At 36.3% G+C, this 21,282-nt stretch overlaps 1 protein-coding gene across 1 annotated transcript in view; it reads right to left on the reverse strand.

Moving 5' to 3' along the window:
• The window catches only part of sdk1a (sidekick cell adhesion molecule 1a), a 454,720-nt gene that overhangs the window by 79,180 nt on the left and 354,258 nt on the right, over positions 1 to 21,282 (reverse strand). The window contains exons 17-19 of the mRNA XM_088936948.1: positions 16,001 to 16,141; positions 12,708 to 12,889; positions 824 to 939 (exon numbers count right to left, since the gene is read on the reverse strand). Of these exons, the coding sequence (XP_088793074.1) occupies positions 824 to 939; positions 12,708 to 12,889; positions 16,001 to 16,141 (439 nt within the window). The remainder of the gene's footprint in view (positions 1 to 823; positions 940 to 12,707; positions 12,890 to 16,000; positions 16,142 to 21,282) is intronic.

Here is a 21,282-nt window from a genome sequence, read left to right on the forward strand (position 1 = left end):
ATATCATTAGTGAATTAATTTTATCTTCTGTAAAACAACTGTCAGTGCTGTTTTTCATTGCCAAAAATAAGATCACATTTCAAACAACAACATAACCCATAAGATAACTGGCTTAGATCCTTTTACAAATCAATGAAAGGTACTTCTGCCATAAGAAGGAAGAAACATCAATTAAGCCAGCTAAGCAAAAAAAAAAGACTTTCTTTGACTTCAGTATGCTCCTAGAGTAACTGAAACTTCAATTTAGGCTTGCAGGCTCCAATTCTTCATGTGTCAAATTTCTAAGGTTACCTTAAGCATGCCTACCAGATCTGGATGATACTGAATCTCCATTAGCTTCAATTTGAATCTACCCGACACTGAGAAATAGCCCAAAGCTCTGCTGCCTTGTATTTTTATAGTGTCAGGTCTAAGAAGCTTAACACAGTCTGGCCAGGCTAGCACTTGAAAATCCTTAAAGAATAGAAGTGTTGAAAATCCAATGCTGCAAATTAGGCTTGGTGTTTAAAAATGTCCTCAGGTGGTGTATAGGTGCAAAGGTTGATGGGACAGATTTTCCAATTGAAATTGTGAACAACAAATCTGACTTAACTCCAGTCTAGAGTTAGAGGCATTGTTGCAGCCAAAATGTATTGAAGAATAGTTTGACCTATGCTCATTGGCTCAAATCCATCTTGATTAAATGAAAACAAGCAAAAATGAAAGCAATACCTCTTTGAGGACAAAAACCTAAAACCAAAACCTAGTCAGACAAATTGCTAGGCATCACCTGATTTTTAGTGAACAGGCAACTGAAATACTGTATAGTATTGAGACAGCTTACCTTGTAACCTTGATTGATCCCGTTAATGAACTGTTGCGGGGGAGGAGTCCAGAAGAACTTCACAGTGGTTGAGTTTATGGCCTCTGCCTCAACATCCTGAGGTGGGGCTGTAGGTACTGAGGACAGACAGGGGAAAAATAAGTCAATGCCACGTGGAAAACTGCAACTGTACCAGTATGATGGATAAAACACAAAAGGTCAAATGTTTCCTTTTAATAACATTCCTTTTTCCAAATAACTATGTAATTGTGTGATGCCTGGTGACATTTGGATTCTTGGTCTCATTCAGCTGTTAGTGATTTTATTTCAGGTAGCTGAAGAGTGATCCAGTAGTATTCAGTGATGTCGCTCTTTTTTATCTAGAACACTGGCAAGCACAGCAGTGATGTGAAACTGTGCAACATAACTAGAGGTCAATTTATATCCTTCTATCAAATCAGGGTGCAATGTGATCAAGAAATGTTTTCACCATATATAATGGATTTTCATAAAAAAAAACAACTGTCATAGAAAAAGAAAAATTGTTATGTACATTTTACATCACGCTCCACAATGTTTTTTAAAAAAATTTTCTGAACTGGGAGGAGATGCACAAAGTCAAACACAAAGCTTTTTCAGGACACTCTTCAGTCTGCTGTGTGTGACAGCCACTGCAATCTGATATATCACTCTATGCCAAGTGAGTTGAGCTCTAACGGCCCCATTCCAGTATCCACTGCATTCAACTAAAAACAATGCGGACTCACACGTCACTTGGAAGTATAAAAAACCTGTCACAGTGATTGAGAGATACCCTTCAGTAGAATACTAAAGATGTTAATTATCAAGGCCCACTCAAGTAACACGCCCCTTCTCCTCTACACTCCTCATACTGTATGTTAATTGACAGCTGTGTGATTCTGAGCCAATAATGTGAAGTGACTTGTACACTCCCCTACAGAATTACAGTGAAAGGTGTTAGCTTGGCTTCATTCTGAAATAGGTCTCCTGACTTCATGCATTCCACTTTAACCACTGGGCCACACTGAGTTCCCCAAGGTAAATGTGCTACTTTAATATGATCTTCTTTAGTACACTTTTGCCATTGGGAGTGAGCATGTCAAAGCAATTTCAGTGAATCCTTTCTTTAACCTTTAGACTGTCATTCGTGGAAGCAGAGAGCCAAAATAACAGTTGATTCAAGTCCCTGATGGCACACAGCTAAAAACTACTGGAAATAATTGCATACATGACAATGAAGAGTTTTAACTTCTAACTTATCTACAGTATATGGAGAAATGAAAAATGATCTTTTTTAATTTGGAATTACAGTATGGGTTATTACTAGCCATATATAATTTCTTGTATTAGGAATTTGTCTTTTCACATACCCCAACTTGCTCTCCATGAGACACACAGACAGGGAGAGAAGCTATTTATTTGGTACCCCTGGAGCAGTTGGGGTTAAGGGCTTTGCTCAGGGGCCAAAGGAGTAGGATTCCTCTGCCGGCCACAAGATATGAATTGGCAACCTTCTAGTCACAGGCACAGATCCTTAGCCACAGAGCCACCGCACTGCCCCAATCTTACAATCTCATTTATATGTCACAATGAAAAGAATGAGAACAGTATACTCTTTTCTGACACCTGCATCTGTAAGAGCCAATTGGCATTTTTTGCTCTCTGAATCCAACAGAAACATACTGTATGTGTGCAGTAGTACTATTTGGAAGAGTAATGTGGATCTGACTGACACCAGAACAAACTCACAGAGTTATGCTCATTTAGCCAGACAGGCAAGTGGGCACATATGTGATCCTACATGGAGAATCCCAATCACACCTTACTTATATCATAGTTTAGGCTTGAACCAGTGATGCCTGGACTATAGGACTCAACCCATTCAATGTTTTCAGTTGGTTTTACTGGTTGACACACATTGGTGTTAATAAAAGTACTATCTGAGCACATTTTCAGAGGTGACTGATAAGGGATAACAGCTGTGAACCTGTGTACATTCATAACAGATTCATGTCACAGGGGTGCCACAGAATTAAATTAAAGAAGAACTGTTACCTTCTTAAGATGATGTAACTGAAATGGCAGTAGCTAGATCTGACAAGAAGTATGGTCTTACTGCTTTAGCATTAAAAATTCAGGAAAACTGATAAAAAAATCTTTCCAAAGTAAACACTGATAGCATGCAAAGCTGGATTAGTTGAAATTGCAGCACCTCTGCTGAAGAGCACAGATTTCTGTGATAAATGAAGTGTTCTCTCCCCTTGCCAGTGGCTCAAAGCATCAGAGGACTGATGTCTGCGCAGATTTCAATCCAGACTAAGAATTAAATCTCGACAATGCTTATTGGATTTACCATTTTATTTAGCTAACTTCAATATACTTTAGATGTGGCGAGAGCTTGCTTATACACAAAATCAGATGAATTCCATAAAAAGTGTATGTTTGGAAAATAATCCTAAATGAAAAATCACAGTTCAAAACATATAATATAATATTACTGCTGTCTTACTACTGTGATTTTGATTTATTTTCTTGCCTCCATTAAATATAATTTCTGGTAAATAAAATAAAAAAATTATTATTGCTAATTACATAATCTGGAGTTTGTTCAATACAGCTCACAGTTTTACATGCACTTTCATAAGGTCATTCAAATATTATGTACTTAGATATAAAATAGCCTTTTTACATAATACATTTAGGTCCCTGGACATCAGGGCTGGAGAGTTATGAAGGGAACTATGTGGTCAAAAATACGACACAGAGAAGAAGGGAATTTAACACTTATTTTGGTAAGTAACTGCTTTCATCCGGACCTCATGAAGATGCAGAAACAGTGGGCACTTACTTTCTTTCCTTTCTTATGTGAAACGGCAGGCATGATGTATTTAAAAACACTGTGTCACACAGAAGTACACTGTGGTTTATCCTCACAACAGGCCATTCTTATCTAAAGCAGATTTTTAATCTTCTTATTTTATTTGCAAGGAAAGTACATTTCAGGCTTTGATAGAAGCACATGGGAAATAAAGAATTAAACACATAATACATTATGTATTATGGTGCATATCCAGCTCCACGTTTACTATCTAAAATAACATTCACAACTGGACACAAATTTGATGACAAAAGTATCCTCCCACACTGCCAGTTTGGAGTTTGGTTTCACAAAGGGCATACAGCACATCCCCAAAATACTGATTAACCATAATATTGTAATTAACCATGACAATTCCAAAACATGTTTGGCCAACTCAAACCAGATAAAAGCCAAAAATGGGTCTTCTGACTTTATAAGCATGACTGACAATATTTCTATGAAGACTGCATGGTCTTCATAACATGCTTATGAATAACACGCTTATACAAATGGTATGGGTATTACTGGTAATGCCTATTCCAATTTAAACATTCTTACTGATAACACAAAATGTGATTGTGCTGTATTTCAATGCTTGGGTTGCTTGGATATCTAATCTGTAATCCAGCTGCAATTGTACACAAAAAATTACAGTAAGTGGTGTTTATTAGCAAACAAATTTACCAACTACCTTAAAAGGTCAAGATTTTCAACCTTTACAAACTATTTGAAATTGTCATGTCAAAGCAATATCACACGAACACAAAGTAATGTCTTCTTGTCTTACACAGATGGAAGATACTGTGAAGAATCATGATTTTAGCTGAAAGGGACGAATTTTAGAGTAAATAACCAATTCCAAGGCGATCCAAGAAAGGAAAACTCCTTGGTGAACTCGTTAATTCCCCTTTCCTAATGTGTCCTAGTATCAGTGGATAGGCTACACGTGGATGAGGAATTATATTGCAACGAACACATCAACTCCCTGGCTATTCTACACTAGATTCTTACTCACTTTAATAGAATGCTGTCAACTAAATGTGAAACATGAACATCACCCATTAGTCAAAGCTCTTGCGGTCAATTGAGCTACAGTATGTGTCACGATCGCTATCCCTCCTCTAGAGGGCGCTCCGACCCTTATGTGTTAATTTCATTGTCACGTTCACCTGTCCCTTGTTCCGTTCTTTATTTAAACCTGGTGCTCTGGTAGCTCGGGGCTCTGCATTGGAAGACAGACGCCCGGAGGCCCACCTAACATCAAGTCGCCCTACATCAGTGGCTTGGGGCTTAGGCTTCAGATCGGCCTCCTGACCTAGCTGAGTCAGGAGCTCGGAGCGCCTGGCCTCGTCAGTCTGTTAAAACCTCCTGTTCCTGTTTCGGATCCCACTTCGGATTTTAACCCTGTCTTGTCTTGGATGGATCACCCAGCTCTGGATTTTGGCCTGCGTTTTGGACTTCCCTGGACTTGTTTGTCTGCGCTCCCCCCCCTGCACCTGATCACTGTCGGCACCGCCCCCTGTTCGCCATTCCTTCCTTTCCTAACTGTGTTTTCCCCATAGTCCTTTTCCAGTGACAGTATGTGCCTGACTAATTCAAGTTTAACTTCCTCTCAGTGCCTCACTTGTGTTTACAGTATGTTATGTTATGCCTTGTATCCATGTAGGTCCATACTGTATAGTAGTATATATTTATGCACTTTTCTGTTGCTTGGGTGTAATATCAACAAAAGGATAAAAAAAGGAGAGAAATGTTGTCACCAGTCCTTTGGAAGTAATATTTTGCATGGTAATGCCATTAGATACTGATTGAAAAGACTAACAATGACAATAATAAATGATGGTGGCAATGTTGATGATAGCTTATTTTAAGAATGTTTAATGTACACTATGATGTACATAACAGAGCCTGTGGATACAATATAATATGTATAGTTACAGGTTTAGGTGACTGGGAAGTGTCTCTTAGATTTAAGATAAAGTTTGTGACACTTGGCAGAGTAAACACTTCCAGGTTCAAAGCAGAGAGGACGTTTGTTGAGATGTGGGGGACCCTAGATCAGAATTAATTGTAAAGTTTACCTTGATATACCTAGGTAAATTGCTGGTTAATGATTGTTAATGAGCAGTACAGAAACTCACAATATAAGATCACACTAAGAACAAGGAGAGGGGAACAACAAGAAGCAGGGAAGAACAAGGAGAGGAGAGAGACAAGAAAGGAGTCAGTAGAAATTGGAACTTGAAGCTTGCGCTAGGCGAGAGCCCCTACTTCATGATCATCCAAACAAAACCTGACTGGAGCTAAGTATTTGAACCTTGCTAGAGAGAGCTTGTTATTCTATGTGTTAGGGAACGTGGGCTGCCTGGGTGAAAGATACCTCGGTTAGAAATGTCTTTCCTGCTTATTGTGCATTTTTAGGATAGGGGGATAGGCTCCCATTTATTTTGTGGAATCCGGGGTGCAGAGAGAGATTCAACTGCAGGTCGTATTGCGTTCCTTTAGAAAGGTAGCTTATCTCTAATTTGGCCTCTGTAGATATTAAGAGTTGCATACTGGAGGTACAAGTCTGGAGGTTTTTCGGGGTGATTAGAATGTGAAGCCTCTGAAACGTCTTGTCTGTAATTACTGTACATAGAGTAACTTGTGTGTTGTATGTTTTTGTTGTGTGTGGTGCAGTTTGTATGTTGTCATTGTAATAAATATTTTTTTTTAACCAAGTGTGCCTGGCTTATTACTCCTTTCACCAAAGCTGTGCCAGAGAACAAAGAATTCACATAGTTCCTGTAATTATACCAACCGTTCAGGTATATTCTGGTTATATTACTATATTACTGTTATTATGTATACATACGTATTATTATTATCATTGCATTCACATGTGTTATATTGTTACAATACAAACTGTCACACGACTACATATGCAAAATGTTCCTCTAATGTCCACATTAATTTTTTTTACCTGGTGAATTAATACCACAAAATTTCCATGGTATTAATTAATCAGCAAAAATAACTAAAGTTATAAATCAATTTATCAAGCTCCAAGTAGACATATTCTTATTACAGGAAACTCATCTCATGGAATCCGATTTTCTGAAATTAAGAAAATCATCAATTTAATCAAGTTTACTTTGCATCGTATAACTTAAAAAGAGAAGAGTTTCTATTTAAATTAGTAAAAAAGTACATCTGATTAATAAATCCTCAATAATGAACCCTGCAAGACACTTTATCATTATTAATGTGTCCATCAACAATAGCTGCTTGACCCTTGGAAACATTTATGGCCCAAACAATGATGACCCCGCAGTTTTCCATAACTATTTTCACATTTAACAGATTATTCCAAATGGCCAATTATCACTGGAAGTGACTTTAACACAGTCATCAATCCTATCCTTGGCTTATCAAAAACCTCTCCTAATCCCAGAATTTGGCATTCTTCCAAGACAATCAAAGAAAAAATGAATTGATTTTGGCCTTGGTGGCAGTTAGAAACTGTAAAACTCTTCAAGAAGAGAAAATTCCTAGTTCTCACCTCCACATGATATTCATAAACTGGCTGCTTCCTTATAAGTAACTCAATACCTGATATATCCAAAACAAAAATTAACCCAATTATCATTTCAGACCATGTACTGTACTTATAAGCTTCAATTTCTATACATACGCAGCCACTTATGTATAGAATGCACATTAATCCTTATTACCAACAGAAGTATTACAGCAGAAGTATAACATCTCTGAACACCATTCTGTATATAGCTGGTAGTGATAGCTAAAAATAAAAAAAGTGCACAATGGTATTCCGCCTTCTTCATAAATATTTTGTGCATCAAAGTTTTTAACTTGGTTACTTTCTGTGGTTATTTTTGAAAAGTTTCATTCTAACTATAAAACATTTACATATTTTAAAAAACAATATAATGTTATAACCTTGTCTATAAATACTTGTTATTATTGTTGTAAAAAACTGTAGTACTTTTTTAAATTAAAAAAAAATATTAGGGAATATTAATAGCCATGTAATCATGTAATTCCATGCAATCATGGAATCATGTATCTGAAGGGAAATTTTGGTAGCTAAAAATAAAAATAACTGAAGTTTAATGTCATCTCTACTGAAAAATAATACACTCATACCCCAGTATCCAAACCTAATTTGTTCCTGAAAATCTGTTTGGAAGGCGGGAGATCCTAAATCGAAAATAAAAATTCAATTATTTCTTATGGGGAATATCTACCCTGTTTCAAACCGAAAACAAGTTCACTCAAAAACCACTGTAAACATACCATACAGACAATTATAGCAAGCATAGTGAACAATGCAGTTCTACTCAAATAAGCCAACTGTAGCTGTAAAATAATTAATTATATCATATTTACATTTTTCATTCTTTTGTAATAGATTGCTATCCAAGCGATCAGCTAGAATGACGTGCATACTGCTGTTGACTATGATGCTACATAATCTTTTGTCTCTTCTTTAGAGCCCATAATGAACAGCAACTACAAAACAAACACAAAACTACAAAAACAAACAAACTACAAAAAACACTTTGAAAATGAGAGCACAAGCTTTTGCTGTGATCATAAACAAAGGACTGCTGCCTCATGGTGTCTTTAACCATAATGCCTTGTGCCCGCACAGAAACAAACAGTTATTCAGTGGCACTGAATTCAGATTCTCAGCCAAAGTCAGTCACTTTCGAATTTCAAAGTTCGGATTAGTGAAATTTCGTTCTTATAACAAATTACAAGGTACAAAATCTTCATGTTCGGATAAGCGAAGATTCGTATACCGAACATTCTTATATGTGTAAACTATGTCTACTATATTTTTATAATCAAAATCCTAAACAAACAAAATCATTCTCTAAAAATTAAATCTAATTAATATGTTTACTGTATTTTATATTTTTATTAATTTTATATATCACAGTATGTTAAATATTCACTTTACATTTACAATCTCTTAAGCCTGTAGAAGTACTGGGGACATTGATATTAAACTAAGGAAGGGATACGGTAACTTCAGCCCCCACCTTCCACCCCCAGGACAGCCTGAGAAAGCAAATCTGAGACATTAACTATCCAGTCATTGCAAAGGGTGCAGAGTCGCAGAGATGAGCATATTAGCAAGATAATGTGAGGCTATGAACTGCAGCAGTCATGAGTTCTGAAAAAAAAACTCTTTAAAATTATAACTGTAACAAATTACATAATGTTTCAATTATGACATTTTCAAAACATTCATCTTCTTAATTTATTAAGTATTCACACTCACATTAAAATATTTTTCTTAATTTAGTTTTAAAACTAAATTGTGGGGCTGGCAATATATTCAATTTAAAGATCAAATAGTGGCATCACAATTATAAAACAGCATATAAAATTTAATAACATAGCAACATCACAGAATGATGCATACCCCGAAAAATAAGACTATATCTTGTGAGCGAAATATGGAAGTTGTCACTGTTTGTACTGTTTATAGTGCAGGGGAACACTTCATGTGCAGGAGGGGCAACTTTGCAGGTGTAACTATTCCTGGGGTGCTATCTGTGTAGAGTCTGCATGTTCTCTATGTGTTCACATGGCTTTCCTCCCATAGTCCAAAAACATTCTATAACCTACTGGGTGCTGTTCTGTCCAGGGTCAGTCTTAGTTTGCGCCAGTTGTTTGCCACAACTCTGTACTGGATAAAACGGTTAGCAAAATAATTGTCTGGTGATTTTATAATTGTAAAAATGTTCCATTTAAAATACAATAAGGAAGATATTGTCTTCAAAATTTATTTACTTAACTCCTACATATTTTTTTTAAATATTACTGAAGTGTGTTTCTAAAGTTGTTTTGCAGATTTGTTATTAAGTGAATTTAGAAGAAAGAATACACTTTAACTATTCCTGTCCATATTAATACAACTCTTATATCGGTACTACTAAAGCCAGATAAATACCCACATTGTGCTCTATCTACCTTTCTCTTTCTCTTATTAATATCAATATTAAAATTATAAGCAAGGCATAGCAAACAGAACAAGTCATCCCATCACATACATCCAGATCAAACTAGACTGAAGGCAGAATATACTATCAATAACAAGAGTTGCCTAATTAATATTTCATAACAAAACAAAATAAAGATGATATTTTTATAACTAGATGCAGAAAAGGTCTTTGACAGAGTAAACTGAAAACTTTTATTTGCTAATCTAGAAAATTTGGTTTTGGAGTATAATTTGTCCAGTGGATTAACATTACTTCACAACTTTACAAATCACCCATGGCAACTGTTTTCACCAATGACCTCACCTCACAAAACTTTACTTTGCATAGAAAGAATGTCCACTCTCTTGCTCTTTTCAATATTCACAGAAACATTTATAGCAGCAATTCATCCAAATAACAAAATACAGTATACAAATCCAATATATTCCATAAAATCAGTTTGTATGAAGATCACGTACTACTTTATCTACAAAATCCATCCAATTCACTTCCTGAAACAATCAGACTAATCAACATATTTTCAGAGATAGCTGACAACTCAATATACTGGACAAAAATTATTATATTACCTCTAACTAGTTGGAATGCTGCAATTCTCAAACTGCCTGTGTCCATCACCTCAGGCAACCTCAAATACCTTGGAATCAATATCTCTCCCAACCTGTCAGAATTGCTTCATCTTAACTTCGACTCACTCTTGAAAAACATTGAAGACAATCTTAATCATTAGATGAACCTTCCATGAACTATTATCAGATGAATAGCATCTAAATTAAAAGATTACCTAAAGTTAACTACTTATTCACAAAGATTCCCATTAATTCTAAAAATAACTGTCTCAGAGATCTGAAATCTAATCAAAATTAAGACTCTCTCATCACTAAATTGTACTGGAATAACATAAAACCTTAAAAGAAATTGGCAGCATTACAGAGAGAAAATACCTTCAATACTAAATATGTTGGATCCACTCAAACCAACATCATAATCCCTGTATTAAGAATGAACAAGTAGAAATCAGTGGAGAAATAATGATTAATGATTTACCCTTTCTCAGCAAATTCATAAGGCATCACACTCTTTTTAAAAACTCTGTAATTTCTATGATTCTGCAGGCGTGGTGGAAAATAAATTCAATCACTAATTTTACAATGACAACTTGCAAATACACACCAGTTTAGCTCAATTTTGCTTGTATGTATCTCTGTTAAAAATTATATAATAAAGAAAAAAATATTCAAATTCCTCAAACATATTTCCCTAAGGAATCATTTTTCATTCAAATTTAGTAAATAAAGTAGGATTCTATATCACATGGAAATGCAGTACCAGTATACTTTTGTCTACTGTGTAAGTAGAAGGCTGTGAATCAGGGGCCTACAAAAACTTGGATTCTTCAATTGGCTGCAGTAGACTGAGACTGGTTAGAAAAAGGAAGCAAGCAGTGAGATTTTGTAGGAAATGCAAACATCATTTAAAAAGCTGTAACTATATTATAAAAGAAGGTGTGTTACTCAAAAAAACTGCAAACTTCAAGTGTTAATACTGTTCCAGTTTGAAAGAAGGCCAAAAGCAATGTTTGGGTCAGTTCAGATCATTATATCTTCAGAGAACAGAAATAGAGATGATTGTCTACCCCTTTGTTGCTTTATTTCCAACAATCTGCTCAATCAAAAGTCTTACATGAGGTTTCATTAATGAGGTTTATAAGCAAAAAATACACAAACTTTTACAATTTTTGAGTACTGTATATTAAAAGGTAAGATTTTAACTAACCACTTTACATAAAAAGAAACAAACCAATGACATTTATATACTGTATATAATACAAATAACATAATAAGGGCTGTGCATCATAACAGTATGTAAGCTATTCCTATTTCTCTCCTATCACAATATGTTAAATCCCTGAGATGATGAAATTTTAACCATCCTCTACATCCTCTAATGTTCTCTACAACTTTTGACATTATTCCTTTTAGACCTGTTCAATGTTGTGATGACAATGAATATATCAGAATGTTAACAAGACCACATTTTGAACCAAGGCCGAAAATGACATTTTTTTCTTATTTGTTCAAGTATATTCACACAACTACTTCAAAACACATGGACTATACAAACCCAATATAAAATGGATAATGACTTATAGTTCCAGTAGAAATTGTGAAATATTTCACTTGTCAAAGATGCAAGCAGCTATGCTTTTTTAAAACAAATGAAATGATTGAATAATGCAAAGCACCATAACCTTGTAGCATGATTTTATTACCTTTTGCAAATTCATATGTCTCAAAATACAATTTCAGAAGACAATAAAATCAAAAATGCCTTCCTAGCAGTTACCTTGTCAATAAGATGAAAGAAAAACTGTTTAATGTTATCAGCCTTTCCATATGGAGATATATTTGGACTTTTAGTAATCCTGAACCCGCGATTGCCTTGGTTGTATTAAGAGCTTTCAACTCCATCATTCGTGCACTTTCACATAAAACAAATTAGATAAATTAATGGTCTCTATTCTCTGTTGCCCCGGAGTCAATAAATTTACTCTTCTTTAAAATAATCATTTAAATGGCCCATCAGGCTAGCAGTAAAATCTTCTAATGGTTTTTCCTGCTTCTGCTAAGTTTATTGCATTTGAAAAGCCACTCCAGTCAAAAACCCATGATTCATTATTAGAGACTCAGTCTGAGGCATCTAATGAGCTGACAATACGCTTTAACATATTTGTTCTGAACAATATTAACCTTAAAATCAGAAGGTTATGGCTCTCACCATTCAGTGTACAGCAATGGAATTCATGTATGTGTATATGTAGACCTTTGAGTAGGAACTTTGAATTTTGGGGGGACACAGGTTCAAAGGAAAAGGAGCACATGTTGAATATAAACTGAGGTGTACAAAAAAGTCACCATGACACTTACAGTACGTTCATCTCAATTATTTCTTGTACGATTTTTTTAGAAGAAACCTGTAAGCAAAGCAGAAAGACTAAATCTCCTACCTCCCTGCAGCGTGTACTCTGTCACTGGAAGACTGAAGACTCCCAGGCCTGCTCCAGTAAAAGCAGCCACCTGGATTTCATACTGCGTCCAGATGATGAGGTCCCTAATCAGGCAGTAGTTAATCTCAGGGCTGGTGATGTTCTTCTGCTGGTACTCACCAGGAAGGCCAGCAAGGCGATACCTAAAATCATGGGAATGAATCATGAGACAACAGCTGGCAATATCACTCCACTACTGATTAATTGCAATCCACTTCCATGAAAGCAATTAAGACTGAAAGTCTTTGGGCCAACTTTATGGCATACAACACAAGTAATGTAATCCAATTTGGAGATCCTGCTGTTTGAATGTTTGAATTTTAATAACCACAAAATGGAATTAAGTACCAATAATAAGGTCTTATAAAAATTAGGATTAAATTATTAAGTAAAACTCAAAACAAAATGCAAACACTGTGTTTTTGTTTTCCAAAACCAGAACTTGAACTTGTGAATCTCACTTTTTAGAATGGAAGTTTTAGAAAAACCTATAAACAAATATACAGTATATACATTATAATTCCCAACATTTCATGTCAAACGGCACAATCAAGTTATTTAATTCTTATTTTATGGTAGCTTATATAAAATCCACACAAGCATTGAGCAAAACAGTGCAACTTTTAACGAGCAACAGCAGAAGTCAAAGAGATGACTAATTCTGGAGCCTTTGCCAAAGATACAGTTTGTTATTCAAAGAAATCTCTTTATGAATACTGTTAAGATATTAATTTAATCCAGAGTATTACAGAGATCTCTAATGGAATTACAAGAATTACTTAGGTGTGTGTTTATGGTAATTTAAAATGTTTCTTTTTAATTTTCTCCCAAGCTTTAATGACAAAGCAGCACTTTCCTGTTTTCGCAGGCTTCAGAATCCTGTCACCTCAATTTACTACACTTTTGTAAGGGTGACAGGAGAGATTATGACCTCCAAAACAACAGGTGAAAATTTGACCATTTGATGACTAATAGATGCAATTCCCCTGAAAACATCTCTGAGCTTCTACAAATGGACCACCATGTGTATCGAAGAAAATAGGAGAAAAACATACTTCAGCTCCAAAGACCAAAGATTTTACTAGTGCTTACTATTGTATTGTGTGTATTGTAAAGGTTTAGCAGAACACATGTATTTAAATTCCTTTCTATAAACCCAAGCCTTCTGTTAACTTTTGCTATTGCTTCTCCACATTGCCTCATTGAGGACACTGAATAACTGAAACACCCAGATCACTTTTGTGATCCAGAATCATCCATGTTATATGTGTAGTGTACGTTCCTAAAGTATAACCAGTGGGGATCTCTTTGACATGACTGATGTTAAATTTAATTTTTCCAAGTCATTTTTTAATTCTCTTGTCTTTTTTAATTCGTCTCTGCTGTAGACACTGAAAAAAACACCTTATGGACTTTTTTTTAAAATCATTAAGCTCGGAGACATTAAACTCATTTGCTGTATTAATACACAGAGCTGAGAGAAGATTAAAACATAATAAAGCATCAAACATTACTTTGAGGTCTCAAAAATGCTTGGATTAAAGCTTCAGTCACTTCAGGTTTACAGTCAAACATTTGAACATGTATGCTTGGAAGCACATTGATTAGTTTGTTTTTCTAACTCCTTACATTATTAATATATATTTAAATACATATGAAAACCAAATTGATGTAGTGATGCCTTAGGAAAAGGCAGGTTAATTACTATGCTGAAAAGTAAAACAAACATCATTTCAGCTGTAGTGCCTTGTTCAGCTGTAGTGCCTTGTTCAGTTGTGCAGGGTAATAAGGGAGAGTAGGAATATGAGGAAATGGACGGGAGACCACCAGTCTGCAAGAATGACACAGGAGGTTCCAATTTAGCTTCCCTATTGTGTCTATGGCCTTTCAAGACAGAGCGTTGCAGTCTGCTCAGTGTCACTTTAGATAAGAAAAGCTGAGTCCACTACTTGCTAATGTTTTTTTAACCTTCTTTCTGGCAGTGTGAGGAAAAGCGGACTGTGCAAGCAGGCATTGTGTCATCTTACTTTTAATATGTCATTCCCTAGAAGTTAAAGGGCAATATTTCTTAGTTCTGAGTACTTTTGGCTGTAGGTTTAGATCTGGTGTTTTAAGGAAATGAAAAGGAGGAGGACTACGGAAAACAGGGTTTATACGTCACTTTAACTTCATAGTTGATTAGCCTTAAAATAAAGCTCTCTTGAATATTACAATAACAAGAACTGCAAACTGGGTATGAACTTCATCACGTATTTGATCACACTGTTTTTAGGCCACAGACCAACTCCTAAGAAAACTTCTGATGGTACTCACTAAGACATGCTACCACACACTTTAGTGATAAGGATACATGTTTGTAGTAAAATGGGTTTAACTTAAAATCTTGTTTTAATGATTAGTTAATGGAGTAATTTTGGAGTTTTATAACAGCCTTTGGTTAATTTGGAATTTTACACAAAGTGTAAATTTAATGTGTTTTTTTTTTAAATCTGGGCAAGGTATAAAGTGGACATTAAAGTCATAGTCACCATCTCTAATTATAGATACTGATTTCTAAAGTTAACAAATATGCTATGTAATGAAAATGAATACAAAGGAGATGAGTACACATTACTTAGCCTACAAAAAGAAAGTATTAAAAAATAATACACTGTATACTACAGGTTACACATTTATAATCATCTTTTTGTTTACATATGTTCAATAATTTATTTAGCTTCTTGTCTTGAAACTAAACACACTGTATATTACAGGGATAAGCACAGACTTTCTTTTCCCAAATGTCTTGGAACACCTCTCCTTGCATCCTCTGAAAAATAAGCAGCAACATATGTGACAAAGCAAGAGTAAATATCATCTGAAACACAGAAGAAGGTAATATTACTAATACTACTAATAATAATTTATTATAGATAATAATTTTAATGTTTAATGACCATGGAGAGACATGACCTCACATCATTCAAAGGACTACACCTTTTTACAGAGGGTCCCCGTCACTATACTGGGGCATGAGGACCCATACAAGACTGCAGGGTGAGCTCATCCTACTGGCCCCACTAACACCTCTTTCAGCAGCAACCTTTGTTTTCCCAGGAACTCTCCTATCCAGGTACTGACCAGGCTCACACCTGCTTATCTTCAGTGGGTTTCAAGTTGTGAGCTGCAGGGTAAAATAGTTGTTAATGTAACCTGAGGTGTGACCCGAAACACTCCCGACAAGGCTCTTATCACTCTAGGTCAGTGTAGCCCACCTGAGAACGTATCCTCTCAGCACTCCGTTCAGCTCTGGCTCTGGGGGAGGCTGCCACTGGACCATGATGGACTGGTTGGTACGCCCGCTGGCAACAATGTTCTTCGGGGGAGCACTTGGGGGTTCCTCACGAAGCATCAGTCTTCAGAGAGAACCCATTAAGGACATCATATTTCATTCAGCACATTAAACAATCCAGGCATTCTTTTAGAGCACAAAATGACATTTCCACCATCTGCTTGCTCTTCATCAGACACTAACCACCAGTTCTGCTACTCTATGGACACATAACAGCAAAATGCCCATGACTGAAAGCATCCATCATTTTGTTGGCTTGTCAAAGACAACAATTTAAACACTCCTGAAGGACAAGTTTAATGCTAAATTTGAGGTACTACTCCAGCATTAACACTTGTCAATAATACCTTAAATTAAGACCTCGCAGTTGTGTGTTTTCAAAGACAAAACAAAGATATTTGGAAACAGCCGGCAGCTGTTTTGTTTATCAATAAAAATGCAGATATGCCGATTGCAAAATAGTGCCAATGCACTTAAAATTCGGGAAACAAACTCAAGAGGGAAATTAAAAACTAAACAAAACCCGGTCATTAATGAAAAATCAGAGTGGCATGTTTGAAGTTGATAAGTAGCTGAATGAGCCAGCTTCTTTAGATCCCAAACTCTGTGCCTGAGGTATCTAGACTGTCTCAGTGCCAGCTGTCAAAGTAAGTGCTTATTAGGCTGTATATCTAATATGCAAAGTAACCGTGAATTTATTTCTGCTTAACAGTCACTGGATTGATTATGAGCTATATAACTGACTTCCTTTTTGATCTCCTTTGCCACATTTACTTCAATTATGATGTGCTGCTTGTTACTCCGATAGTGCATGATCTCCCATAACACTTTAGACTCATAGCCTAAAAAACTGCCCACGATGTCCTCAAATACAAATCTTGTTTATTTCTTTTCGGTGCTATTCTTATATCAGCGGAAAATGTGAAATTATCTAATACTCTAATTAGACTAGTTATTACATGCAATGAGTTATACGCATCAAAAAGAAATGCTTAAGATTCATTGTACGATTTTGTTGCACAGTGACTTTCAAGAGAAGACAAGTATCTAGTTTACACCATACAAGGGAATGAACAGACTACAATTACAAAATACAAATCAATGGGCAGATTTGGGAGAAATGTGTTTTAACATGTTTCTAATAGGTTTTCCCTGACCTGAAATGAACTGGATCACTGATATCACTCAAAAGACTTCATAATAATATAGTATAATAATCCAATATTATCAAGGCGTCTTACAAAAGCACAATGTACAGTACATATTAATTAAGAATTCATCTGATGTTTTGGCTATTATGTCTATTCCATTCAATAGCCTTTGAATGTCGAACACTGACAATGATGCTGTAGATACACAGTCTTGCAAACTATGCACTAGTAGACAATTATTTTAACGACTGTACTAAAGTCTTAAGCAATGATCAATGTAAATAATACCTAAAGAGTACATATAGAAATACGCTATATATATAAATACCTATATTTAATTATATATACTGTTATAAGAACATCACTGTAAAGTAAATTTTCAAGGACAGTAGTATTGAAGATTCACACACTGCTTATTAAGTATTTTCCTTTGTACTCTAGAAATGCATTCTTTTATAGTCCATGTACTGAACATTGGAGCATGATTAAATCTGAATTAGCAAGTATTCCTGAATTCACTTATCTTGAAAATTCAAAGTTTAATGAGGGATCCTTGGGTTGTTTTAGATTTATAGTTGGTGTCTTCTTAAATCTGGCTTCATTTATTATTCTTTGCTGGAAGTGCTTTTCTTAATTAACACTTTCAATTTCAAATAATAGCAAGCATTACTCCCATATGACTTTGTAAATCTGTCCTGTCTGAACCACATGGAAAAAAATCTCCAGCTTGAATGCAGCTGTGCTCTTTGTTGATAGCATTTGCACTATAAAATACATACTAATTAATGTATAACATCTTGGTCTTAAAATAAGATATTTTTAAGAGAATGTCACAAATCTTACAGTTCAACACAATTCTGATGACAGCGTACAGAAGTCTACAATTCAGTAGTAATGTTCTGCCAACCATACGAAAATGCTCTCTACAGTGTTACTATGAATAAAAAGTCATATGTACTGTACCTCTATAGACTATGCTCCATAACTTTGTATTCTACTTTCTTTTTCGTGTGCTATTAAACCAAAAAATACAAGTACATTTGTGTTATGAAAAATATTAGACTTTTTAGTTCCATTCTCTTTGAACATCTTTCCCTGAATAAAGAACTGCAGCTTCTTACACAGACAGCATGTAACAGAAAAGAATAGCTGTGAGGCATGTCTCTCTGACAAGTCTCTAATAGTCTGCATTGCTTTCAGTCACCAGGAAAAAAGCATTCCTATAACTACAGCTATATAAAATAAACTCCATGATTCTTATCAGTTTTATATAATTTTATTACACAAATTCTCTCTTTATGCTGTTTATGTCTATTTTCTTCAGCAGTTTCAGGTGTAGCATGTGAGATTTAACTCTATCACTTCTTTAAAGCACTCATTGCAGGGGAAATCAATTAGAAAAAATGAGAAGATCTATTATTTGAATTAAGGTGCTGTTATTAAAAAGTAATTAGAATCTAGTTTTAGTTTAAAATATTAGAGACAATGTGTCCAGAAAAGATTTATTATGCATATTCACATTTTAAATTCAAAACATGTCATAAGAAATTAATTTCAACTGTGTATAAAATTAAATAATTAAAATGAGTAGAAATAAGCAGACTTTTAGGCAAATGCACAATTGCAACAGCATATGGCTTAGTTAATAGATAATAGCACATGCATGAGTATTTTAAATAAAAATATGTACTTCTTGTTGATTACGATCTTTTTCTTAGCGTACCACGCATATTATTATCTGTTGGTAGAGTACTACATGAATTTTGTTTAATTTTCATTTCATGCTTCAAAATATTTTGCAGTTATCAGTATTGATATATTTCTAGATGAATCAACATGGTTAATATCTGCCCTCCAATGAAATCTCAAATAAAAGCAGGCCAGGAACAATGAGATAAAATAAAAAAACTAATACTTCTTCCCACATGGAATGTCCAGTTGCTATGTCTGCAAGCCAGAACTGACAACAGTGAAAGTGAAATAGTGATTTTTTTAGATCTACTGCCAAGATACTCAACTAGTAGTTCAGGTGGGTAGCTGCGTCAGCATGCGTAGGCTGCAAAGGAACAAGTAATAGGTTTATTCCATGCTGAAAAAAAGAAGAAAGAGAACACAACGTTTCGGCCGTGGAGCCTTCTTCAGGTGTGAGAGAGACAGGGCAGTAGGCAAAGGTAAAGTAGCGGGAGAACAAAGGTTGGGAGGGAGGAGGAGTGAGAGGCGGGAGCAGGGGACACAAAGAGAGGCCAATCAAGAGGTGTGAAGTCAGAATGGGTGCAAAGAGGTGTGAAATGAAACTTCCAATGAATGGAAAAAATTTAAAAGAACAGTAGTCTGTCGTTAAGGGAAGGGAGAATGTGTGATCCTAGCTGCAGAATAATTTTAGTTTCGGTGGTCTTTCTGATGTATGAGTTCGGAAAACCATCTTTGAGAACACAGACGGAGAGATTAGAGTGGTCGTGGCCGTCAGAGGTGAAATGAGAAACAATGGGCTTGGAGAGATCTTTAATCTTCACAGCCCTGACGTGTTCTCTGAAGCGGTCTCCGAGTCTCCTTCCTGTTTCTCCAATGTAGATGGCTGGGCATTTACTGCAAGAGATACAGTAAATAAGGTTGCTGGAGGTACAAGATGCTGTCTGGGTGATCCGGAATTGTCCTGAGGGGCCTTGAATGAGTGTGGTGGTGGATGTGTACTTGCAGGTGATACAGCGAGTTCTGTTGCAAGGGATCCAACGCTCCAACGATCAGCTTGAGTTCTTCCTGCACCATTTCACCAACTTCCACCCGTCCCTCAAATATACGGTTAACATATCTTCCACTACTCTTCCGTTTCTAGACATCAACCTCTCTATCAACTACCCCCGACTCTCCACTTCAGTTTATTACAAACCCACGGATTCACACAGCTACCTCCTGTACAGCTCATTTCACCCCAACCACACTAAAAACTCTCTTCCTTTTTCACAGTTCCTTAGGTTACGACGATTATGCAGCAACGACATCGACTTCGAGAACCAAGCCCTCGAAATGTACTCATTTTTCATCAACAGAGGATACCCCAGCAGTGTGATTGACAGGGCCCTTGCCCGAGCCAAAAACACCCCCCGGACCATCAACCCGATCAGGAACTCCCGCCGTAACAACCGCATTCCTTTGGTGCTTCCTTACCACCCTAACACACTTCCTATCCCCAGGACCATTAACCACAACTTTTCCATCCTACAGGATGATCCCTCCATTGGGGCCCTCTTTTCTGATCGCCCTATCATCTCATATCGCCGACCACCTAATCTGCGTAACCTCCTTGTTCACAGCTCCCTTGACCGCCCTCAACAACCATCCACACCTGGCACTTTCCCTTGCAACAGAACTCGCTGTATCACCTGCAAGTACACATCCACCACCACACTCATTCAAGGCCCCTCAGGACAATTCCGGATCACCCAGACAGCATCTTGTACCTCCAGCAACCTTATTTACTGTATCTCTTGCAGTAAATGCCCAGCCATCTACATTGGAGAAACAGGAAGGAGACTCGGAGACCACTTCAGAGAACACGTCAGGGCTGTGAAGATTAAAGATCTCTCCAAGCCCATTGTTTCTCATTTCACCTCTGACGGCCACGACCACTCTAATCTCTCCGTCTGTGTTCTCAAAGACGGTTTTCCGAACTCATACATCAGAAAGACCACCGAAACTAAAATTATTCTGCAGCTAGGATCACACATTCTCCCTTCCCTTAACGACAGACTACTGTTCTTTTAAATTTTCTCCATTCATTGGAAGTTTCATTTCACACCTCTTTGCACCCATTCTGACTTCACACCTCTTGATTGGATTCTCTTTGTGTCCCCTGCTCCCGCCTCTCATTTCTCCTCCCTCCCAACCTTTGTTCTCCCGCTACTTTACCTTTGCCTACTGCCCTGTCTCTCTCACACCTGAAGAAGGCTCCACGGCCGAAACGTTGTGTTCTCTTTCTTCTTTTTTTCAGCATGGAATAAACCTATTGTTCCTTTGCAGATACTCAACTAGTCAAGTATTACCAGACTTGGTGATG

Source organism: Atractosteus spatula, chromosome 18 (assembly GCF_055471065.1).
Source record: "Atractosteus spatula isolate fAtrSpa1 chromosome 18, fAtrSpa1.hap1, whole genome shotgun sequence".
Classification (NCBI taxonomy): Eukaryota; Metazoa; Chordata; class Actinopteri; order Semionotiformes; family Lepisosteidae; genus Atractosteus; species Atractosteus spatula.